This window comes from Bombus vancouverensis, chromosome 6, assembly GCF_051014615.1.
Source record: "Bombus vancouverensis nearcticus chromosome 6, iyBomVanc1_principal, whole genome shotgun sequence".
Taxonomy (NCBI): Eukaryota; Metazoa; Arthropoda; class Insecta; order Hymenoptera; family Apidae; genus Bombus; species Bombus vancouverensis.
Genome location: NC_134916.1, coordinates 8,689,809 through 8,716,036, shown reverse-complemented (window position 1 = coordinate 8,716,036; position 26,228 = coordinate 8,689,809). Strand labels below are relative to the sequence as shown.

At 42.6% G+C, this 26,228-nt stretch overlaps 1 protein-coding gene across 1 annotated transcript in view; it reads left to right on the top strand.

Moving 5' to 3' along the window:
• The first annotated feature begins 4,026 nt into the window (after positions 1-4,026).
• LOC117157932 (uncharacterized) overlaps positions 4,027-26,228 on the top strand; it is a 282,010-nt gene continuing 259,808 nt past the window's right edge. Inside the window, exon 1 of the mRNA XM_033336287.2 lies at positions 4,027-4,688. Coding sequence (XP_033192178.1) covers positions 4,596-4,688 — 93 coding nt within the window. The 5' untranslated portion in view covers positions 4,027-4,595. The remainder of the gene's footprint in view (positions 4,689-26,228) is intronic.

Genomic DNA, 26,228 nt, shown 5'->3' with positions numbered 1-26,228 from the left:
CCGAAGACGGTCGAAAAATGATTCCGCTCGCTGTACGAATTCACCTGCGTGAAATTCCCCTTAGCTCTCCACCGAATTAGTATTATTCGCAAAGTTGCTGGAGGACGATCTAGGGAATGGATCGCGCTCGTTCGCCGCAGAGGCTGGCAGACAGAGAGAGAGAAAAAAAAGACACGTCGTGCGCGATTTCGCAGAAGTCAACTTAACGAAACTATTCCACCTCGAAGTAGTTAGAAACTAGTTCGACATTCAATTTCTGTCCTTGGGACGATTTGTCCATCACCGAGAAAGGGCGGAACGTCGACTTCCTCGTTCTTCGGATTCCATATCGTGGCCAACGACTCGTATCTGTTAGGTAAGTTTCGCTTGCCGCGAAAACTAAGTACGAAGTATAACCGAGCTTTAAAAGCGGGGAGGAGGGATTGAACTCGAGTTGCGATGGGAACCTCTCTCGCCTAGCTTCAGGAAATCTGATACGGTTCTTCGCGGTATCGCAAAAACTTCTCTTTTCCTCTGTAAGTTTTCCATCCGCCCGCCACGTGAAATACTTTCTATCATCCCGGCAAACGTTTCGCCCGCGGATGGGGGCGGTAGATAAGGTACCGCTAAGCTATTATCTACATTGCTTATTGTCCGAGGCTTCCGCAGAATTGACTGGCAACCGAACTCGCTATTCGATTGTTGATGGCGTAATTGTTTTTCCATTTTTCCTTTGCAACGTGGATTTCCTTCCTTCGCTCTCTTTTCCCAATGAATCGAAAAGGTAAGAAGACAGAAAGAACAACAGATGGAGGAAGGAAGAGAAAAACAGGCGGGTCCTGATTAAAGCGCTAACGAAACTGCATTTGATACGTAGGATAAGTCTCGCTCGATCAATTTCAATCTTCAGCGTATCACGATTGTTGCCAATTGTAGATGGAAAAATGTTCATAAATCATTGTCAAGTACAAGTTTAGTATTTCCACCGCAACGCCGTTGGAGATATCCACGAAATGGTCCGCAGGAGAGAAAAATCCTTGTTGCCTTCTCCTTTTTAGAAAAAACCGTGACACATCCGCGGGATGTTGAAGTTCGTCGAGATTCTCGAAATTCTTTCTCCGCGCTTTCAGAACCTCTTTAGAATCTGCTCGCCGCTGACAAATGATTTTTTCGCGATTTAAGGCGATGATATAGGACGATATAAAAAAAAACTAGTCATTGCATTCGGACGCAAAGAGACCGTACACTTTTGTGCAGTCAGGCACGGATTTAACGCGTCACAGAAATCCAGGCGTATGCACACATAAAGAAAGGACGTGCGCGCGCGCGCGTGTGTGTGTTTGTGTGTGAGAGAGAGAGAGAGAGAGAGAGAGAGAGAGAGAAAAGCGTGCGCTTTTTCGACGATGGAGAATCGATTGGACACTGCCTCGCCTCTTGCAAGTCACAGTAAACACAAAGTAACGCCGAAACTCTCTGCCGCAATAACGAATAACGTGGCAGAGAAGTCAAAATTAAAGACGCGTATATAAACACGAAGGCTAGAGATCGAGAGGATATTGCTCTGCCTTGTTTGCTACAAATCGCTAATCAGAACTATCTCATCCGTGTGCTCTGTTTTCGGTAGTGAAGGCAATTTTAATTAAAACATGCCGTACGTTTTCATTAAACCGTCGTGATACACCCGCGATACATACGCCGGATCCGCGCAGGAAAAAGTGTGTGCGTCACACGACTAGAGTCATCTCTTTCTCATAGTGTTCCTAATCACAGGCACAGCAGAGATATTGAGACACAAGAACCGATAGAACGTGTATCCATTTTAATTTGCATACGGCCAAGATAATATTTCGACAGAGATAGTTTCGCGCTAGGAAATAGGCAGATTGATTTAGTTATATAGGTATCGTATGTTATAATTTGGTAAAATAATTCTTAATATATCGATTAAGTTTACAATTAAGGATGCTATAAGGCAAACACTTTTCGTTCAAAACAATTTCAAGGGCGTACCGCTAACTGCAACAATTCGCGATCGATGTTCTTCCGAATGAAACACCGTTTAATCGCACGGAGAATTGAAAAGCGGCAACAAAGCAGGGAATTGCGTCACCGTAGGAAGCAACCGTAACGACAGAACGATCCTGTAATGAGTAGTTATGTTGGTCGGTTCTTTGATAAAGGGTACGCGTTACGTCGAAGTACCATACTGTCTGCGCAAATCCAATTTTACGAGGCTCGATCCCAACGGATCGAAGTGCATCGTCGACACCGGGGGATGCCACGCAATACGCCCTCTGGCATGACGGAAGCTGAATTCCACGGGGAGTCCAAGCTTTTGGCGACTTAGCTAGGTAAGCGTGGCTGGCCTTGGATAGCAGCAGCGCCAGCCCGGTGTTGGATGACTAGGGACTCTAGCAAGAGGAACGGCGGCTGTGCGGCCAGAGGGTTAAGACGAAAGAGGAAAGGGGCCGAGATACGCTGGAGGGCGGAGAAGCGGTCGAGAGTTGCCGGCAGAATCACCGATCCCATGCTATCGTCGGCAAACGTATAGCCCCTCCGCCTTTGAGGGCTTCGTGAAAAAGAATCGTATAGAGAGAGTGAGAAAGAGGGGGGGTGGGGGGTGGGGAGAGAGGGAGAATCAGTGGCAAAAATCGTGCGGAAGTGCATGCTTCCACAAATAACCATAGTATTTTACAGTTTTCCTCGGTTTCAGCCATAACTGCCCGAGTCACATGGTGTCATAAATCTCAACCAATATTTCTTCCAGCCTTCCGTCTGATATCGCGAAACAGTGTAAACTCTGGTTTAAAGATCCATTCCCCATAATCGTTACTTAGCGCAAAACTCGGTCTAACGTTACTTTGTCGCTCGTTTTACTTTCAACTGCAATTTCGTCTCTCTTTTATTCGCGCGCACACCCATTCCCTCCCTGTTGCCCTGATGGTCTTTCTCTTTGCGTGCACGTGCTATTAATGCATAAACGAGAATGTTGTTAGTTACTAATCGCAGTGACAGTCGTAGCGGAGAGTGTACGCGTCTGCTCTCACCTAGAGTGCTTAACTCAGGGGTGATTTTGCAACTTTTGTAGGACAAAGGTGCATTCGTAATTTCGGAAGTTGTAACGAGGCTGCTTTGAATTTTGATGAGCCACGGATCGGACAGCGTTCCGGCCTTTCGTTCGTTACCGACGCAAACTGCGACCCGACGCGCGACGTCGCGCTAATTCCGACCATTCGATCCTCTTCCTTCGTTCTATTCTGATTACAGTCATCGCTTATGTGTCACTACTAATTAACTCCTTGCGTATGCTACGCCGAGTGACGAGGAGAAAAGGGCGACTGACGCTTCACGACGTGCTTTCAGCGACAGGGCCGTCTTCGGTCGAGCGAATTTTATATCTCTTCCGTTTAAAGCAGCCGAATAACCCGGCTTTGTTCGTTACGTCGCTGTTATATGTACCTATGCATCGTTTCCCATCTCGCTGTCGAGTAATTTCAATCGACGAGATAAAAAAGGGAAGGTTTAACATGACGTTACAACGCGCTGGCGCGTGGATGCATCTACGAGCTGAACGAATCGCGTAAACTCATTTACATGAAAAGAATGTAAATCGTTCGGACAAAGCAATTTAGGCGGCGGCTATACATAACTCCGTCGTATCAGGCGCGTTTTAAAAGTAGACAGCTCGCTCGACTTCCGTTAAATCGCGCTCACAATCAGTCGTTGCAATCGACGAATTGCGGTTGCGCCGGCCCTGGAACACTCTTCGTGGGGGTAACTACTAACTCACCCTCCTACTTCTCCCTCTACACCTCAACCACGACCACGACCACACTTGTCCAACGCTACTTGGCGAGATCGCGTATACGTGCAGGCATCGTCACGAGATACGGTTGTGGTAGCAAGTCGAGTGCTTCCGTATGTGTACGCTACTGAACTGGCCGCGATCGTGTTGGTAAGATTCGAATGTGTAGCGGCGATGTAGTACGAAGATCGGTCGGTAGTGGCGCCACCGTCGAGCCCGAGCGCATTCACGGCACAGACTCCGTAGAGCCGTGGCGCCATCGAGTTTCGCTTTTCGTTGTTCTCGGTACGTCGCTGCGGGCCGCCGAGCGCCGACTAGACGACAGTTTGCCCTGTGTGCCTGGACGGGGCGGGTGTGATTTTGATCGTTGTTTGTGACGTTACACGTTCTCCTAGCGGTATCGCGTGAGAAAAAAGTGACATTAACGCACGGTTCGTTCGATCGGCACGATCTCGGATCACGATAATCGTTCATACGCGTTTGAACTCGACACATGAAGGAAAAAATTGTCGGTGCAAAGTGGCCGAGGAAAGAAGACAACGGTAGAACCGGCAACGATTCCAGGAATGACCCCACATGATCGTTTTCGTTCGCACGACGCTTTGACGAATCGCGATATGACGCGATGATCTTGGAGAAGTTTTTTATACCTACTTTGACTAGATCACGCGTGGATTTTTGCCGTCTTTTATCCGCTGTTTAATTAGTGTGTTCGGTGTGAAAAATATCAAGTGTTTCGAAGCGAGAGAAAAGGAGCAAAAGTAGGAAAAGTTATTCTTGTTTGTTTACTCGAGTTGGTTGCGCGAGAGTCATGGGTGATGTGTACAGGCTAGTTAGTGACCTGCTCGTAAAGGATACACCCACGGACAGAAGAAAAATCGACCTTACCCTGCCACTCGCAAGAGTAAGTCTGCTCAACTTATCTTCTCGTTAGTTTCTTTTACGGTACGATGTGTCTGTGTGTTTGTCATTCTTCCGTGTATAACATAGATTTCTGTTCTCCTCTGCTTGGTACTGTTTCGATCTCGGGAGGTTAGGGATGGTACCACAACCGGGGCTAAGAAAAAGGCCGATGTTAGGGATCGAAACGGAGTATCGGAAGAAGAGAGAGGACGACTATTGTGGTCACTCGATCCTTTTCTCTTTCATCGAATTCTCTCGATCCGATCCGTGCGCGCTCTCTTTCTCATTGCATTTCGTTATCTCTGTCGGATCAGTGCGCGCGCTTTCTCTTTATCTCTGTCACGCTCCGTTCTCCTTGCTCTCGACTGGCTAGAGAAGTTGGCGTCGTTCTCCGGTCGTTTTTTTCACCGTTCGGAACAAGGTGACGCCTCGAAGTTCGACGAATCGAAATGTGCACGCCTAGCGCGTTTAGATTATTACACTCGACGAGAGACGAGAGACCGCTTTGTGCCGACATTGAATCACGTACTTACGCGGATGAAAGATTAAAGACGCGCGCGCGCGCGACGATTGAAGTTGCATCGTCTTTTTGGCGCGATCGAACTGTCAATCGCAACCAGGGATAGAATCTCGGATAAAGACGGATCGAAAATGTCAAACTCAGCCGGTGGGGAAAACGTGCTTGAGAAATCTAAGACGATTCATCCATCATGGAAATACTACTCTGTTTGACTTCTCTAACTGACGGAATTCAACACGCTTCTTAATCGATTAACTTTTCACAAACTTGTCGTTTACGAAAGAAACTGTGAGACTAAATAAATTTCGCATTGATCACAGAAGAATTTATCAACGTTTTTTCTCGTGTTCTTATTTAGCCATTAGTCGCATAAAAGTATTCCTACTTGACATCGTCTCGTATACTTCCATCGAATGCTGTTATAATATTTTCGCAAACGTTTGCAATCTCTGCTTCACTAGCCACATATCACGGTTTGTTATACCTAATCATTATAAATTATATAACTGTTTCGCAAGTGCGAAATGTTTTCATAGTGAAGTATTTGGAGCGCTTCTAAAACATACATTTTTCTTACTTCCAGTCAGCTTAACATCGGCCATATACGTAGTATAGTACGTACATAATTAAAATTAATTAAAACATAGAGCTACGAACATTGTACATATAAATCTAGTTACGTAATTACATATACATGTATACAGGATGTTCCAGACAGGTTAATCGCTATATCCATCGGAATCGATTTATTTTAAATAAGTATGATGCATTTTTATTACATAGGGAAGTATAAACGAAATATAGAAGGAGTCATTATGGGTGTGGTTTTGCAAATACGTTATTGTTTTTATACCTAATTAGCATTGCAATAATAGAAAGAAACATTTCATGTTTGTTTTATTAAAGGAATTGAATTGAAAGCTTTTGTCTAGAGATTATTCGAATGGACAACGAACCATAAAATAATAAAAGATTATCCAACCTAAGCCGTTCATCTTGTTGAATCAAAGATGTTTCGTCATCGTCGACTAAGAAAATAGGTTTCCCTGTCTCTTTAAAATACTTGACCTTAATCATCCTTTCTCGAAATTCTAACGGAAAAATTATAAATACACTATCTGGTTTCTTTAATTAATTAAGGACTAATACCCTATTAAAATATTGTTTTGTTATTCGTTTCATTGAATCGAAATTACGTTAGTCGTAAAAATGAGCGCGATTTTACTACATCGATTGAGAAACAAGTTTCTGTTCAACTGAGATTGTTAAAACTTTCAAACTATTCGAGACAATCGTTTCAAACATGAATTGTCATTAAATTGTCAATTTTTTTTTCGTAAATCTCATACGATCAAAGAATCAAACGTAACGAGAAAATGACACATTTCAAATTTTCCCGTTTCCTTTACGTTTCATTCGCGTAATAACCATTCAGCAAACTAAACTGTATAAAATATCGTTTAATACCGACTTCAAATTTTTTGTCGCGAATCGTTTTAAAGATAAAACCGCGTCGTGTCTCTCATTTTCTTTTACCAGTATCTATCATTTTTTCGCTGGTCGTCGTTAATTATCGTAGAAATTTCGATTTCTCGAAACCGCGATCTCTCGAGCTTCTTCCTTTCCCTTCGTGGTAGATATTCGTGACATCGGGAATAAAAACGATAAGTACTGGGAGCATAAGAAAGCATAATAGTTTCCACTAAGCGATCCGAGATTGCGAGAAGGCATGCAAACTATCTCGAGTAGCCCGAGTTATTCGAGGCTTACGATCGCGTTTTCGAATTGCTATACTTCGTTCCTCTCGTACGGTCGCAAGCAATAAGAGGAACAAGGAGGCGAACATAGAGAAACAGGAAGAGAATAAGAGAAGAACTTGTTTCTTAACGGTGCATAATAATTATTGTGTTGTCGCACACCGGCGAACCTTCAAGAAGTTTATTACGTGGATGGGACGAGCTCGTTGAATATTCGACCAGGCTGCATTGAGAATTCCGCGACACGATCGTCAAAAATTCGACGAGCATGAACAACGTCCGTCCCGGGCTCTCGGAAACTCCGTGATCGCGCGGATTAAATATTAATCCGGACGGTGTTCGGTATTCGGGTAACAATAGCGGGGGATTCGCCTCGTGTTACATCAATATTAATTGCCTCATCAACGTGTTATCGGCACCTTGGAGAATTTCACTTGGAGGGGCGAAGACATACCCTGCGCTCCCTCGTCTCGTTGTTGCCAACGAGAGGTAATTGTCACATCGATTATCGAATTATTATCGTATCGCGTTGAAATTCCATCGTTCCCCATCCGGCTATTCTTTTTCACTGAACGCGTGACATCAGGCTCGATAATTGTACACGCGACAAAACATATCGTTCTATTTGCTTGGTCCACTTTTGCACGCCAATTAATAGGCAAATATTCGGGGGATTTGTAGCGAACACCCACGGGTTCGCACGCAGATGAATCCTGACGTTTATATCGAATTAATATAAAACGTATAAAAATGTAACCGTCGAAGTCAAATATTACCGACTGATCCGTATCTGTGGTTGCCGCTAGTGCCGTTTATTCCACACAAATGAACGAGAGTACAATTTACGTTTAGTTCGGTGATAAATACCGAGAGCGTAGTTGAATCGGTGTATACGTTCATCGGATCAGATAACAAGCTGGTAGCATGTCGCGTCGTGCCTCTTCTAACGCGATTTTCGAAGCAAAGATAACACGTCCCGCGCGTGTTTTACTATTTTAGACTTTTCTTATCAGCGGCTTGAGCCGCGGTCTCGCACTTAACCGTGAATTGGCTTAACTGGAGACCAACTTTTGCTCCTCGGTGCGTTAAGCTAGCTATAATTGAATTAACAGAAAAGGGAGATCGCGTCGGGGAACGAGCGCTCTCTCTTTACGCGTCCTTCTCGGTAGGGAAAAATTACACCTGAACCTTAGGGGTAAATAGAAATGAAATGGAACGAAATGATGAAGCATTATCTTGCATTAACGCATGCAGTGGCACCCCGAGAAGCTAGGGGAGCGCGTATACTGCGCGCATATGTCACTTATAAGCTTTCCGCATAGGAGGTGCCATATATTTCAGACCGCACATGGTGTACTCGTGATCGTGTCCTTTGCGACGCTTTTGTACCGCGTCGGAGCCGTGCCGCTAATAACGCGTAATTAATAACACCTGGTTGACACATTTACTCCCTGTTGTTAAAGGAATCCGAAGAAATTGACGTAACGAGAGTCGATTATTTTTGACACAAGGATTTGAAATACGGTTTCCAATATCGGAAAGCATCGACGGTCAGGTAATGATATTGTTACGAATAATCCAGTTTGCACAGTTTATTACGTTGATATATATGAACACATTGTGTCGATGTTTGATAGGTTCACAGTCATTTATCATGAGAACTCTGTATGTGAAAGATCAGCAGCCACGTACGCTATACAATCTCGACTGGCGATTAGAGTAATCAAATTATCATTTAAAAACCTTTGATTGGTATTAACACGGCGAGTCGCTGTATTATGGATAGCGATTGTGGCTAGGATATGATACGTACATTTACGGGAAGGAAATACTACATGGTAGTCAAAACGGAAGTTTCTAAGTGTACCATATTGATCAACGTTAATCTGACTAGCGAACATGATAATTAATACGTGTAAAAATCATCGTTAGGTTTATCAATTGGTACGTTCCACAAATATATCGATAAACTCTGTAAAGCTATTAGTATTTTTCCACAACGAGCTAATCGGCATGTTCTTGTCTGACCGCATGAGGTACAAACCTTTTAATAACTTGAAAAATCTGGTAAAAGATTATATCGTAATATCTTCTTACAAGAAAGCAGTACTGCGTGTTAAGCTCTTTAAAATTTCATCTTCTTTTTCTCGGTATTGTTTCAGCGTCGAAAAATACGCTTACCCTCTTAATGAACGTTTAACATCGTAATAAATATCATAAATTAACAAATAAAGAATACTTTTATACGTTCATAAAAGATAATAAAAACTCGTTAATGCGCGTAAATGACCTAAGGTTTAAATGAAACTACGTGACCAATAGTTGTAAAGGTTTCGCTTTTAAGAGGCTAGCAAGAAGCAAGGGATGAAATTATAGGGCGTGTCAGAGCGTCTCAGTAGTGGTGCACGAGATTCAACTTTTCGCTTCTGATTTGCTCGTTGTAAATTAGGTGAAAATAGCCAAGTAGAGAATACTTTTAGTATCCATGTGACTAACATAACTACGGCGTAAGACAGTCTGCCTACCTACGTGCCAAAGTACTCGCCGAGGACAAGCTAGACCGGTACTACCGCTTTTTCTCCCGTTCCCTCCTTTGCTTTTCTCTGTTCTCTGAGCGCAGGCCACACATACAGACACGCGTCAGAAATTCTCCACCATTCTTTCTTCGCCTACCTGGTCTCTTTTCCAAAGGAACGTGTGTTCGTGCAGTATGCAGAAGCTTTGCTTTCTACTTTGCCGTGCAAGTGGAAGGCATAATAATTACCACAGAACGACGATTCAGTGACGACTTCGATGTCTCTAGCACGCACTGGGCTGCACGCGTAACCAGTATCGTTGTTCTCTTCGGAACAGCATCGAGAGCGTATACTACGTATGCCGGTTTCGTGTTTATACACTCGAAGTTGGCCTTATCGACTTTCAACGTATCATCTTTGATCCGTATTCAGGGCGCGACGTAAGGATGCAGGCGGTCTTGAAATTTCAGCGTCACTCTGACCGCAGTATCAATAAGATGGTATCTCGGTGGCCTCTGTGAACGCGATTCGAATTCCACTTTACGTTTTAGTGCTCGAGTTTGCTTTTTATTTTGGGTCACAGTCACGTTGATAAGCAAGTTGACATAAACTTATACGATAACCGACGCGCTGATATATTCGTGATTGACGAAATTGAGAACACCCCACGTGCAATGAAACGCAGAATATTTTCGGTCGCTATCCTAAACTTCTTCTTTCGATTAAGTTATATTTTCTCCCTTCTGGAATAAGATTGATATTTATATGTTGAAATCAAATCGAGTTCAATTTTTCACCGTTAAATCGAATTATTATTCGACGCTATTGCGTTTATACGTTGTATGAGAAATACGTGAGTTATACTATACAACGATCAGACATAAAATTGAAGCACCGAACAACTTATACCCGTGAAAGTATCGATAAATCATACCGCGTTGGTAATATGTAGAAGGAGGTAAGGCATACATCGATGAAACACGTTGTATACGAGTCCAATCGATGAACGAATACGATAAACCAGCTGTAATGTATACAATCTTGAATGTGCTGCAGGCCGAGATTGTAGCTATTGAAGCATCTCTTGGAACAAGCTTTAATTTTTTACACGATTAACAGCGACCAATCCGATCGGCACCACTTTAATCTGTAACTTGAGTTACCGCGCGTATATACCATTGTGGAGAGTGGTTAACGATTCTAATCAACTGGAAATGGCGCGATCGTATTGTTACCTTATACGCGATAATCTCAACTTTACGCAATTTAAATCGGATAAAAGCTGCACGCGGACAAGATCTTGAATATGGTATCATAATACGGAGGATATGTATAAATCAACGTGATCTTTGATATGGGATCGTTCGTCTTTCTTGGTCGAAATAGAAAAACCTCGTTTTATTAGCAGAAAGAGTTACATTGTTACTCTGTATATATCGAATTTCCACCGCTAATGTTAATTATTAACTTTCTATCTGTTGGTCTTTATTGCTCGGAACTATATGTATATCTTCTGAATGGGTTTCCAGCTGTCATTTACAAACATTTCTAACACTCGAATTTCTATTCTATCGAACTAGATTCCTATTAACGTATTCTTCCGGTAACAAAAAATCGATGACGATCGATAAAGAGGGAGGCGAGAGTTTTACGGAAAACGCGATAAAATTTCATAGTTTCGCTTGATTGACGGTAATAAAGCAGGAATTACAGTTTCTGACTGTTAAACGTTAAATAATTTGTCTTATTTTTTCCTCGTATACTCGCCAAATGAGTAAACCGTTTAATACTTAACTTTGTAAAGTATTATTTAGTTCGAATTTGAAACAACTTTCGAAGAATTTAGGTTTCTTACAGTCACGATCAGTTATGATAAACTTCGCTAATGGAGAAACCAATAACGAACGAGGATTTATCGTGAGCGATTGGCGGACGTCGCGTTAATTGTAGTGTACAATTGTAGTGTAGGTAGGAGAAATATCTCGAGATGACGCGATGGGCCAATTGCTCGTGGAAAAAAGTAGAAATTTCAAATTTTTAGATGGAAGTTATTAAAGTTCATCAACATGGAACCCGCTCGTCTGTGTAAAGACTTTGCTCCCATCCATTTCTATATTGGTTTCTTTCCCCGGCCTTTCGCAGCTCGTTCGTCTAAGAGCTGCGGTCTTATAGTGGGTAGGCAAGAAAGAGCAGTTGAAAAATTTGAATGGCTGAACTCCTGGAGCTCATAAATCTGGAACAATTCCACGATAAAGGAAATTCCTTCCTTTTCTTCCCTTTTATCGGTTCGCTCTTTCTCCTCGCGCTTCACCGGTTTAAGTATGGTTTTGTCGGCCGGGCAGACGCGAACGAACCCTTGAATGGCAAACTTTCGTTCGCTTAACATCGAACGATCGGTTTCGAACTCGAAGGCGTTTTAATTACTACCTTTGCGGCGATCTAACGTCACGCTCGGAAAAGTTGAACGAATCATTCCATTGATAACCAACGACGTCTAAGTCGATTAAGAATTTTTCGATTTCTCCGTTTATCGTGCTTTGGCAATGCTGCCTGGAAAATAAATTTCACTCGTAAGCCGGAACGGTTATTATAGATTTTCTGCGATATTCGATAACACAGCCGTACACACACCGGGGGAAGACGTAAATTTCAACTCTCAACCTTTCTCGGCAGTCCCATTCACGACATCATGAAGAGTATTCACTTCGCATGTATACATAGATCCTGCAGTGAATATTTCCCTATTTACGCCAATCCTCTGTCCTTTCGCCTCGCCGTGCCGCACCGCGCCGGTTTGAACGCAGCATATTTATAGCTTTTTCGAATAATCCCGCAGTACGGCCGAAAGCATCCGAAGAAGCCAAATGCTCCTAGTCCTGTATCTAGATGGGTCACTGTAATCTCGGATCAACTATATTTCGTAAACGAGTTTTAACAAAAAAAAAAAAAAAAAGAAAAAGAACAAGACGCTGCAAAAAGAACAGTGCAGCAGCCTTGCGAACACCGATCGGTTCACGAACGTATCGTAGCGTTTTGACAGTCCTCTTATCCTCAGATTAAATCGTCCAACTACTACAAGGAGGAAATCGAGCGATGAAGTCGGTGCAAAGATCGGTTACGACACGAATCCGTGTCTCTGGCCTGGATGACGCGTCCTCTAATATAACATCTCTTTCAGGCCTTCTTCTTCTTCTTACCTTTCTTCATTCCACCCTTTTTCCAGGCATCGTGTATGCAAGTGCCAGCTATGCATGTACGTATATACGTACAGTGCGTGCAGGTGGTTCTGGGAGCTCATTAATGTTTTCAAGATGGGGATGTGGCCCCTTCGACCTTCTAAAAAACCACTACACAGACGAAAAAGCAAAGCGCCAGCAAGTGGAGCCAGGGGAAAAAGGTAAAAGCACGTCTGAAATCTCTGAAGGACACTAGACTCGCTGCCCTCGGGTTCTCACGCGTACGCAATGAAAGAGTACGTCTTCTGAAAATTCTAATGACCGATGTTGTTTCCTTAATTAAACCGTGTCTCGTTACTGTCCGCGAGAGTGTTACGGGATTTGCCGTCAAGATACACCAAACGCGTTTGTTCGTACATATATGGGAAACTGCCTCTATATAGGGAGGAAGTCGATACACGGGACGTCAGACGTATCCTTCCGGTAATTGAAATGGAGTTTTACGATCGGAAGGTATTTGATGCATTTTCCGCGTCATTTGTAATGCAATCTCTCTCAGAGGCGCGCAGGGCGCGTTGGAAACAGCGTGATTCACGTAATACGTTATAGAAATACGGCGAAAATTCCGGGAAGCGAATTTTTCCAGGGCTGGTGGCCGTGATATTAAAGTTCGACAGAATAGGGAGGAGGTGTTCGCATCCTCGAACGATTCGCCACAATTGTATCTCGCCAGGTATCCGCGAAGAGCCGTTTATTCGGATATACAAACGAATTTCTCGAATATCCCGTCGTCGATGTCAGCCCGTGTGTCTCGATGTTTCCCGTGTTGTAACCCCGCTTTATACGGCGCAACTGGCGAGAGGTATCTCGTATTTCGATCTTCAACGACCGCAGATGTCCCGCAGCGTTGTTGTTCCGTCTTCTCGTTCCTTTGCTAGCCGTGCTTGCAAACTGCCGAACCGCAGCCGTCTGAAAAGGAATCGTCGCCCCGGTTTTCTTCGATACTCGAAATAAAAGCGCTGAAAACGTGTGCTTCGCGTACCCGGATATTCTTCTACACTCTCTACAGGAATAACAATGCGCGCGTAATCCGGTTATTCGAGTAGCTGGAACAACCACGTTATCGTATCGATTTTTCGCTTAACGACGTTCCCCGTCCACAGATACGACGCGCTTTAAACGCCCTATTTTCGTCGATCGCGACGATCATCGCGTTTCTCCGCATCGGTGATTATTTCTCTGCAAAGGATCGCATAAATTACTGAACCATGGTCGGGTGTAACGGCTGGTTGCATGCTCGTCGATCGATGAACATGATGGTATCGGTAATCCATTTGGAGGTGTCGAATCCGATTCGCGGATTCTAATCAAAAGTATAGTTCGAAACTGGCGATATAAGTTGTTTGCCGCCATTCAACGTGTAAACACGTATATACGATACACTATGAATTCTGGTACGACGATCTAGCCACGATCTAGCCACGATCTCTAGCAACTACCGAACGATAAGGACGATAGAACTTGCCCGTTCGATATGTACAGGGCATATATCGCACGGATGTACTTGGGGCCATTCGAATACGCGGTACTTGCGACGGATACGAATATCCGGGTTTGAAAACAAGCGGATATTAAGAAGTTGGATAATTTCCGCAGGCTGAGATAGAAAATATCGCGGAACAGCGAGCGCATCGCGATAGCTCCGAATGGCCGAGCACTGGGCGTCGTCCATGCACTTCTATCGGGTGCGAGTTCAATAAAACGGCTTCGGCTCCGTGACCGGTATCTCAGGGACGCCGACCACCTGTCTCCGCCTCTCTTTCTCTTGTTCTGCCTTTCCTTTTCTGATTCGTTCGACGACTGATTGGAAGCACATGCCACCTATAACACGGCTGTCTCGACTGTTAACAATTTTGGCACGACTCCCTGGAGGCAGCAGCCCCCGTGTCCAGCGGCTCCCTTTTCGTTTGTTCGCCCGTTCATTCGTTCGTTCGTTTCGTTTCGTTTCGTTTCGTTTCATTCGCCTACTGTTGTAGCACCAACGTCTGCCCGGGATACCAAGTTTCTCGTTCGACCGACGATAAAAACGTTTCATATATATTTCCGGTGTTTACGAGGTGGCCGGCGATGTTTCGAGTAATTTCATGTGTTGTTTCTACACGATATCGGGTGGTACGTGAGGAACATGTTTGAGCAGAGTTATTAACGCTTTCGCGGTTACGGCCGCGGTTGCAGCCACCGTTTTTTGAGCTATGGAGAAACCTCTGACGTCGTGCAGTTAAAAGAATATCCCGGCTATGGCATTTTTAAATTGAACTGGTCGTTCTTGTACGCGAAACGAAGTAAGTTTTAGAAATTGTCTTTTTCAATTACCAGTTTCAATCGTAATACGTTAACCAATTAAACACACGGCACGGAATAATTTATAATGGAGAGGAAAATGATATTTCCAATATTTAATATTAATGTGAATTGTACGCTATTTCGATCAAACCATTTTCAAAGATCGTATCGAATTAAAAAAATGTTATTATTTTTCGCTAAGGAAATACGCTCGAATAACGGAATATACGAATATACGCTGATCGAACGCGATCTTTGTTTCTTCGTAACGGTTGGAGACTGTTCACGGTTTGATTAACCAGAATCGCGGCAAATGTAAGCCGATAAGATAATTGGAGCGTGTCTGTAATATCTCTGTTGTTTCAACACCTGTCTTCGGCATTGTAGTTAGCGGATGTATTTCCAGCCTATCGAAATTCAGCTGCATTCAACGCTAAAGTGCTATCTTCGCTATCGCGTTATAAATTAGTTAGTGGAACAATGGGCACGCGCTCCTAATGGTTTTATCGTTCTCCGACAGCTTTTTCGCTTTAACAACGTGATTCAATGGGTCGTTGTAACGCGAAATTAAATAGACGACGTCGACAGGTTTTACCGCAGCTTCCAGCCAGCTAAAGTTCCGAGTGATTCATGCCGTGGTACCGCGGATAATGTGACTCGAAACCGTCACGTCCGTGCATTCTTGCGCGTTGATACCCAGCCAGCCGAGTTATTTTCCATAAGGATGCGAATATTCTCCGCAGAAGTTTTTACTCTCCGTTCGGAGTTGAATTTAGTTAAAACTTCGAGACCGTTAGTCGAGTTCTACCGGTGACCCGGACAACGAATAACTCGTACGTTTTTAACTCGACCGTTCAAAGAAAATTTTACCGCCGACTAATTTTGTTTAACGATCCCTCGCGAGCCTCAGTCCTAACTGTAATACCGGTCATTCCTCAGCCTTTGCTTTCTCGAACCGATAAACTAAATTAAACCTATTTAATCAATTAAACTGGGAAAAGTATCGAAAAAATATCGTAGGAATGGATCTTCGAGTTTGGAACAGACGCAGACCGAGTGGGATATCCTATACGTTATATGTACACGCGAGAGAAGGACAAATCAATCCTCTCCAATCGGATCCAATTGAATGCCATTATCGGATGAAATTAAGGAAATTACTCGTTCTCTTGGCGCAAGGAAACACGTTAAAATCCAGTTTAGAGGCGCTTGGCGAAACGAGCAAACGAAGTAGACGACAGCAAGAAGTTTTTGCGATTGCATATTTCATGCGCGTGGCGTTCGTCCGGACGTGACTCTCAATCGGTGTTTACGCAATTCCACAGCGAGAAATATCGGACGTGCTTCTCGCGCTGATCGATTCAAATCAAATGTTTAGTTTCAAAGTAGAAGTTGTTCCGGGATGGAATTTCTTTCTAGTCGTTTGATTAAAAAGTATCGGATTAAAAAGTTTTCCTTTCTCGCTCTATCGCGACCAGCGATCACTCGGTAGAGTAACGTACACAGTCGTTAATCCACCAATACGTATAAAGTTGCTGCGTGATCCGATGAAACCGATTCTCGGTTATCGTGTGATATTCGCTCGCGTTCGTATGCGCCGCGTATGTAACACATAACGCTTATATAGTAGGTCAGTACTTGGTGTTTTCTAGGAATGGTATTCGGCGCTACCGTGTCGCTAACCTCCACCGAAACTCTGCGAAATTAGACATTGGCATTGTTCCAGCGTAACGATTCCATCGCTCGACCATGGCGCGCAAGAAAATATTCGCGACATTACTCTTAACAAGCTCGAGATATCTCAACGACGATTTGATCGGGTTTTCCCCAGCGAAAGATCTTATTCGCGTTGCATGAGAAAATTACCTGACCCGAATTTCCTCCACTTACATTCACAAGATATATCCAATATCAAAATTAACCAATAATATGCTATGTCGAAGTAAAAGCATTTAACTTTCATATAACTCGATCTCTAGATACCTATGTAGTGTCTTCCAGGGTTTTACAACAAAATGTAGTCAGAAATTTTCGCTAGAGCATCCAGATGTAATGACTTCAGCGCAATTTTCGAGGAAGAAGCGTTTCTCCACGCTATGAGAGACATTCTTGAGAATTAATCGTGATGGAAACGAAATTTTATGGAGGTGCGAAAACGGAGTAGAGAATGCACAGGGCGATGGACCAGCCATGCCTATCGCGGCGAGTTTCTCACTGAGAAACGGGCGTCGCGACGCTTTTATATCTCATTTCCAACTGCAAAAAGGAAACGCGAGAAAGCCGGCAAAAGTACCAGCTAACATTGTTAGCGGCAGTTGTAGCTGCGCACGCCATGCCGGCAAGACTAATACCAGCTCGCATTGTATCGCATTTGCGTACTCTGTTACACTTTTACGAACTTTTTGCTTCAAGGTTTATGCATCCGCTGTGGAAAATATGTTTACGCTCTTCGATATTTCGTGTTTTATATCTATTTTTCTTAACGCAGAGAAGCGGGCGCGTTTCGCGTTCGTTGAAAATGAATTACGATAACGCTTATCAGGTATTTTAAACATTTCATTATCGGTTATTTGTTCCGTTCCACTCGAGTTGTCTATGTGGTAGCGAATTTTTATAGCTCGCTAGCATGCCACAGATCGTCGACGAATTGAAACCGCCCACTCTCTTCCAATTCCGCATCGTATTTCCTCATTTTCTCACCTCCGCGATCTTACGTCGCTTTGCTTAGTTTCTGCTCATTATCTACCGATTCTATCCTCCTCTTCTTTTTCCTTTCACCTGTTTGCCTTTGTTCTCTTTTTGTTCGCCTCTCCCTCCCAGTTGGCATCTCTCTTTGCATTTTTAATTTTCCTTTCCGTCGCGTCACCGCACCTTGGGTTCACCCGTTCCTCTTCCTTTGCTTTCAACTTTCTCTGACATTTCGCCCCCTGCCTCGCCTTTTTTCTCCGTACCCGATGCTCTTTGTGGAAAAGCGACATTAATTACGACTGTCCGCTGCATCGCGCACCGCGCGTCCGTATATCCAAAAGTTGGTACTTTCTGTGCCAGCAATTAACGACACGTATGCATGCAAAACCGGAGGGAGGGGGGGGGGGCGGCGAACGCAGAGGAACGTAAAGGGTGCGAACGTTGGAGGAAGGTACGAGGCGACGACTGCAGGTTGGCGCAGGTTGCCGCGCTCAACCCTTATGCTTTTTTTCGAAATACGATGCTTGCGCTCGTTTACGTTTTCCTTTTCCACCGTTCGCTTCGTTGCACCGTAATAATTTGACGATGCGAAACAAAACGGCGGCTGGCTGCCTCTTTGAGTGCTCCTTTGTTCGCAAGGAAGGACAATGAAACGCGACTGCCTTAGTCGTTGTCTACGAGCGTCCTCGTGACACTCGTTGAATCAAGCTTTATAAGCATGCCTTTTAAATTAACGAAATATTTACTAGCCACGGGATCTCTGCGACTTTTAAATATTGCACACGCTTCGTCGGATTACCTAATAATAGAAGACGACGTATAGCAGAGTTTTGCTCTTTATTATGCGAGGATATCGCGATGTGGGAACACGTGTCGGCGAGCTCTTTTGAAGTCAGTCGTGTTTGACGCTCATAAGGGTAGCAAGCGCGAAAAAAAGAGAAGTACGGCGTAGTTGTTCCCTATCCCCTGTTCCCCATCCTCCGAAATGCACTTTCCTTCTATTACTCGTTCTCGTTCTTTTTTTTTTTTCCACGACTGCATTACCGTAATTTGCTCGTACTGACATGAGACATAAACCGTCGTCACAGTCGTCGCACCGTCATCTCTTTGACTATAGCCGTCGAACGGAACACAGAAAACGTGAGATCTCGAAGCGGCGAAAAGCGGAATTCTTCTAGTGCGTTCCGAGGGAACCGTACGGACGCGAATTCTTAAGCATCTATGAGTGAAAATTGCACGTTCAACTGCGTACACGACTAAACTCGCTGGGAACTAAAGCGTCGTTACGGACTTCGTTTCCTGGTACTCGCAATAAAAACCAACATGCTAGTTCTTTCTTCTTTCGCTGTTACGATTCTTCGCGACGGTTGCTGGAATCTTCGCGTATGAACGAATCTACGTTTACGAACGAACGGTATGTATATAGGAATTATGTGTAGGGATTTTATAATTCAAGCGTAGTTCGTTTAAGATTTATTTGCAGAGCGTAATTATGAAAATACTTGCATCTCAATAAAGACGAGCAGTCCATTAGATTCGTTACGTTACGCGAAACATAATAAATTAAAAAGCGTGTATATAAGTAGGTTAATATTGTGTGTATGCTTCAGAAAATATCTGAAAAGCATAAGCAGAAAAATACGCTTCGCTGTAAAATTTTGATCAAAATATTAATTATACAATTAGCAGCATAGAACGGAGATTAAAATAACAATGCCTGTGTATATTTGTAGCGTAAATAAATGTAAATTAGCGACGATTCGTTGCGCAAAATCTATATATTATACGTAATCTCCGATGACACGAAAGATATTGAAACAGCGATGATCAAGATTTTGGACCTTAATCCAATTTCACATACAGGTTAAAGCCTTGTTTGCTTGTTCAGGGAGTGGCTGATTTGCAGAACAATACTCGCGGGAAACAAAGTTCTTACGCATCGTGTTGAAAGAAAACAGAAAGTTATTAGGCTATATAAATATTCATGAGTTACGTAAGAATAGGAATCTCCGCTGGGAGAAGCAGGAGGTGAGCGGTAGTTAGAAACATTCTGGCATTAAAAGCTGGAATTAGTTAGTCGCGGAGACCGCGTAGCTGGAAAGTAACACAGCGAAGTAAATAGTTCATGCGCTCTGTAAAATCGCGTAAGAACAAACATCAGCAATGCTCTAAAGACTGCAGTAAATCACCGAATAGCTCAAAAGACTAGCTTCCCTTGGCTGCTTTCTCCGCATGAATATAAATTACTTTGCAGACACAGATTACAGTTAGAATAATATGTTTGCGTATTTTCGGTGACAACGTGAAATGATACTCCCGCTTGAAATATAACATCCGAGTGAATAAACTTTTCTTGTATTAGCTATGAAAGTTACCAAGTTCTTTACCTGGAAATGGCTATTTAGAATCCCGTGAAAAAGATCGAGTAACTGTTTTGAATCACGAGTAATTGTAAATCATGATAGAAGTTTGAAAGTAAGGTGACGCACCATACGAATGTTCAATGACGTGAAAATAGAGATATTTCACGTAGAGCAGATATCGCGCGAGATGATATAAAATGATAATATTGGAAAAATCGAATAACGATAGCACGCAGCACAAAGTTATTCGATTCAAGGCGCGGTAGAAGCGCTATTTATTTTCATCATTTATGTTATTTAGATTTTCCATTGTTTCGTTAAAACTAACCAGTGCCGTCTATTTTTATCACGCTGGAGGACGATAAATCGGAATTACAGAGAAATTAATGGAAATTGCAGTTTAAGAGATTGATCGCGTGTCACATTAATTTTCCTGTCAGTGTAATGCATATTAATGTTTTTTATGAGTGAAAGTTACGTAATACCGGGCGACGCGATGATAATACCGGCAAGCGACCGATGAAAAAGAAACAACTTCCACGTAGAGTATGTATCGGTTTCTTCTTAGCGTATTCTGCTGCGTTTCTCGGCACAGTGCACTCGAGTAATTTGCGAGGTAGCGCGAAATCAATAAGAACAGGAAACTCGAAGAGACGAAGACTTACTAGTTGTTTTCAATTGCGCCAGCAACTTCCATTCGTAAATACGCTTACCTCTTTTCTCTTCCTCTCTTTTTCTTACCCGATACATTGTCCTTCCAGATTTTATGTTCAATCGCAAAACGTTCGCGTTCTCAGGTAAAATTTTCTGCTTTTCATCGTTAACACGCGTGAACGTTATTTTATATTCATTCGTGCGATACTGCCGTGAACACATTTATCTTTCGAAGAAATTCCTTTTCCAATTATTAGCTTTATGTCATGTTGGTTACATATTGTACATACCGATATGGAAGCGATAAATTAATTTTTACTTTCGCAAGTTTGAATAAACTTCCCATTTTAACTCCGTATTATTACAATGAATTAAATGTATGATTAAACATACCTACCCACGTACTTTCGTATCTTCACAGTTACGCTTCGTTTGAAGTTCTTGAAATTTTGAACGACTTGGACTTTTCCACATTTTTTAATCTGTGTTAAGCGGTTGGTTGTTATATTATTTATATATTTCATATATTTATTTCTGCACGTGCCGTTACTAGCTACATTCCCTTTATTTCGTCCAACGCGTGCTCCACATTTTTGAATGGAACCAAAACGCGTTAAAAATCGATATTCTTTTCAATATTTACTCTTTAACCGTTTGTACTAGATATCGTAGAAATCAAATTTGTTTTGTCGTATAAAATATATTGCTTGTTCAAATCATTAGATATTAACCAAACGATCGGAATTCACTCTGTTTGAGCATCGTTTTCCATTCGAATGATTTTTCAGCCAATAATAATCGATGATTTTTATTTCAACGATTCAACGTGACGAATACTAGTGAACAAAGGGAGGAAATATTTATTTAGAATACAATCCAAGAATTCGTCAAATCCAGGAGCCGATTTTTCGAATCTTTTTCTCGTTGTTTTATCCTCTAGCGAATCGAAGCTTGCCGGTAGTCTCGTTTACTCGTCGATCAACGAGACACGTCGAAACTTTTAACCGGCGTCGGTTCGGTGGGAATAACATTAATTACTCGGTAGACAAAACTCTGCGACGCGACACGATGCGATGCACGCTGTGTGTCGTCGGGCTGAATAGTTTGTACGCTTTCTATTTCAGCAATTAACATTTGTGCTGGATTGTGTCGGCGAACGTAGAGAGGCGCGTGTAATGCTCGTGAGGGTGAAAACGGGAGCGGTTGCCGCGGTGGTGGTCGACGCATACCTTTCCTCCTCCGAAACACGCTTTTTATCCTCGTTACTTTTTCTTTTCACGTCCCTAGCGTCTCCGATCCCCGTCCAAACCTGACTCCCCCCATCACCCCTTTAGCGTCAGTAATTTACCCGTAGCACGAAATAAACCACCGTTACCTTGACTACTCCCTTGCCGGATATTTCCGTGAGTTTCCACGGTTGCGTTTTTATCGTATTGTATCGTGCCGTGCCATCGCGACGACGACGGCCACGGCGACGGCCACGACTACTACCACGGATGACGACAACAGCAACCAAGAGGATCGTTTGTTTGTTTTCGTTTCCTTCCATCGCGACGCACCACCTTTTTGGTGCTTAGTCGGAGCGAAGGTGTGCGTTTTATTGTACTGCCGATCTCTACCGGTTTTTACTCTTCTATCCGCCAGGAGTTGCAGATAAATTGTACGCCGCTGTTGAAACTCGCTATTTTCTTTCGCTGGATAGTTGCGCGACTATGTCGCTGATAATAAACAGACTTCTCGGGAACAATTAAACGACACAGCTGAATACGCGTCTACTTAGATGTACGCGAAAGTGCTGAACGAAGGAAGATAGCTTTCTCGTTGATGCGTGTCGTATAACGTTTGATGCTTCTTGCCAATTAGACACTGATTGTTGCGTCTGCTACGACGAGAAATTCTTACGACTGGTTAAGAAAGATAGAGGCCGTGCCTGTCTGCTTGAGATTTGTAGGTATTGTTTATAGAAACGGAACGTTTCTCGGAGAATATTGCACGGAATTCTTGCACCGTTTTATTAGGAAAGAAACAGTATCGATGCTTTGGTAGAATGAAAGCTGAAATATAAAATATTTCGTGGCTCAAAGCAATTGCAATTTTTATTCAATTTATTAACAAATTTATCTTGTATTTATTTATATGTTTTAGAAGTTTTGTGAATTTCGTCGTAAGGTGTTAAGATATCACGGTATCGAATAAATATGTTTCTTTAACATTAAGCGATTTATCGCTTGTTAATAGCTGGATACGTGGATCGGGGCGTTATAATATTGTTTTATCGCGACTAGAAGGACGTGATTAATATACAACTACGCCTCTAGAGTTTAATTACCACTTGATACATACATGGGAGTATGCAAATGGTTTTATATTTCTTTCGCGATAAATTACTTCTACGAACAAGATAACAAAAGTACGGGATAAGTAGCAAGCTATTCACGGTAACAAAAATGGTAATGATTTCAAATTTATGTGCAATAAAATATTTTAAGGATATAATTCGTTAGCTAGTGGAATATCGCATGTAAAATGAAAAGCTATACACGCTTGTGTTTTACGTTATAAAATTTCACGTACATTCTGGCAAGGACAATTACAATTTCAAGCAAGTGTCGCAATTAGATCGCTCGGTTCTTAAAATGCAATTGCAGTGTTGCTGGAAATTCACGCACTTCACCGGGGAACAGCCACAATTTAAATCATCGGGTCAGGCTCAAACGTTTGCTTTTCTCTTGTGACATTAGCTGCGGTCGGTGTGTATTCGCGCGTTATTGCGGGCAAATGACACGTGAAATTGAAATTGGCCTAGAACTCTGATTATGCGAACTTGTTTGCATATGAAGCATTAATTCTCTGTAGCACGCGACCGTTGTGCAATCTGGAAATTAATTTTATTCCGTGAATCTGTAAACATCGTTCCGATATGGCACGCTTGATTTCAAGTGCATCACGAATGACGAATTGTTGTACGTTGCACGCGATAGAAGCCTCGTTACGACGACCAACACTGTATAACTTATGTACGGAGATTAATACGCAGATCGGAAAAAGGTACAGGGGAAAAGGTGGTACTGCTCTTTATAGCCTCTATCGCTCGTCGTCACGCGTTTATCGTCACGTTGTTTTTGGTTTGGATATGTAAATGAGGTATGTGTCGGAAACGACCGTTTCCAGAAGACTTCTTTCCATCTCCACTAGCTGTATTCATATATGTATGCTAGGATCTGTCAAGCATGCCATGAGAGAACGTGAACCTCGTTGATTAGCAGCACTTATCCTCACCACTACCTAATGATATTGAACCGCGGCGAGCGTTTGAAATATGCAGGAGAAATTTAATGGAGAAACCGTGATATACATAGATGCAAATCTTAATAGTTACAAACAGAGTAAATTAATTTCAATTCAATTTTAATTTGATAGATTCATGTTTTATTTTATTATATCTTATTATGAATATAAACTAATCTTGTTAATTTTAGAATACTTCTCTAGAAGAATACTTTTAGAATTTTAGATCACTTTTAAGCTACCTTACGGAAAATCGGAATTCTTTAATGAAAACTGATGTTTTAAATTACTCCTATCCTGAAGAATGATTTATGTACTAGTAACATACATAATACTCGAGTAAGTGTATTTGACAATGATACTAATTAAATTCTTGGGTTAGCTACCAAAAATAAACGACTAAATATTTTTTCACTTGTGTCAAGTAAATTCTTGGCATTCGACAGAGTACTGTATCAAATGATGGAAAAATAAATCCAGCAGCGACTGAAGTACGGCTGAACGCGTTTCCTCGTTAAGCGGAGCACGGAATCACGCGACAAGATGCTCCCTATTGTCGTATCCGGCCGCACTTGCTGAGTGAAATGCGCTTCATTCCTAATTCATTAGCGGCAGAATCTCGCTTCGTAACATTTACACGTTTCCGCAGGACAGCCAAATGCAAAGTTTGGGGATGCAACCGTATTTTCATCAGGCCTGGAAGTAGTAGCAGCTGCCTGCTCGCCAGGTTGCCTGCTTTTCCACGGTCACGAAGACGACTACGACGACAACGACGATGGCGACGAGGCGCGACGTCGAGTTTCTCATTTGCACGATACACAAATACGGGCGCGTCCAAATGCGTAATTCCAACTAGAGAGACTAGCCTTCAAGCTTTACTTTTGCTAGTTTCATCCCGGTGGTATTAGAGAAAACTGTCGCGGCTGAAGAAAATATCAGCCGACAGCGAAACGCGAATCAAATTTGCGTGCACTCGTGCGTTGATCGTTTTCATTTCGTTTTCATTTCACTGATGGGAATGGTCCATTCGATAGCATTCGATAAACGCTATCGAATGCTTTACAAGCGAAGCGTTGCGTGGAGGTCACTGGTTTTCATCGGTATTTACTGGTATTAATCACAGTTAACAGATCTTTCGGTAGTCACATTTATGTAACAGATACACGCAATAGTTCGTAAATGTTTCGGCCATTCGATTTTTCACGAGTAATAAATTTCAATGGAAAATAAATGATTTCGGTGATTAAGGGATTTTTGATTCAGCGGTACATTCGATTATGCCAGCAGAAGTTCCTCATTTGAAAGGAAAAAATTTGTCGTTTATGAGTCATAAATAAAATTTCCTATAAGTTACTGTCATCTCTAATAAAATACGCTTTAATAGAACGTTATAATTATGAATAAAAATATCAATGCGATTATCTATTTCTTAAAGAATATCTTTAAACGCTCCAATCGTATTTATAAACACGCTGCAAACGAACATTTTTTCTGCATAAGTCAGATTTATATTTTTTAATCGCCACAGAAATTAATTAGCGGTGCAACAAAGATTTAACTATCCCTTTATTTATCAACAACACACGATTATGGTGATAAGATTTTGTGTTTCGTACTCATAAATACGATTAAGGGAACTAAACCGGAGCTAATTCAGACAAATCCCTGATACTCATGATCAGCTTATTGCCTCTCGAATCACGCGGCTTTCGTGTAGGGGTAAGCGGACAAATGTACAGAATGATATATCCCGGTGGACGTAGAGCTTGCGTCTGATCAAAGGCCGGAAGGTCGACAGCGGTACTTTGTTTGTTCGATTTAACGATGCGCCGTTAATTAATTCAGTCTCTTCGATGCTAACAAGTACGATTTCGAGGAACTGACGGATAGAAGAGACTCCGGCTGTGTATCGAATCATTCGGTAATGGTACAGTCGCGCCAAAGCTACGACAGAGGTGAATCTACGACGCGAGACCGAAATCGAAAACTGTCTGCGATAGAAATTCAAATTTCCGTAGCTGGATCGTGATGCCTCTCGTGCTGATAATTTCGCGTTATGATCATTGTACCGCATTGTCAAATGCAAGCCATAGTTCTCGGGGGCTCGTCATTTTGTTTACAGTTTCTACTCTTAACGATATCGGATTTTTTGCTATATCGTACACGAGTCTGTTAATCGAATTTTATCGGAGAACACGCGCTGCATCGAAGCGTTACATCATTCCGCGAACACGCG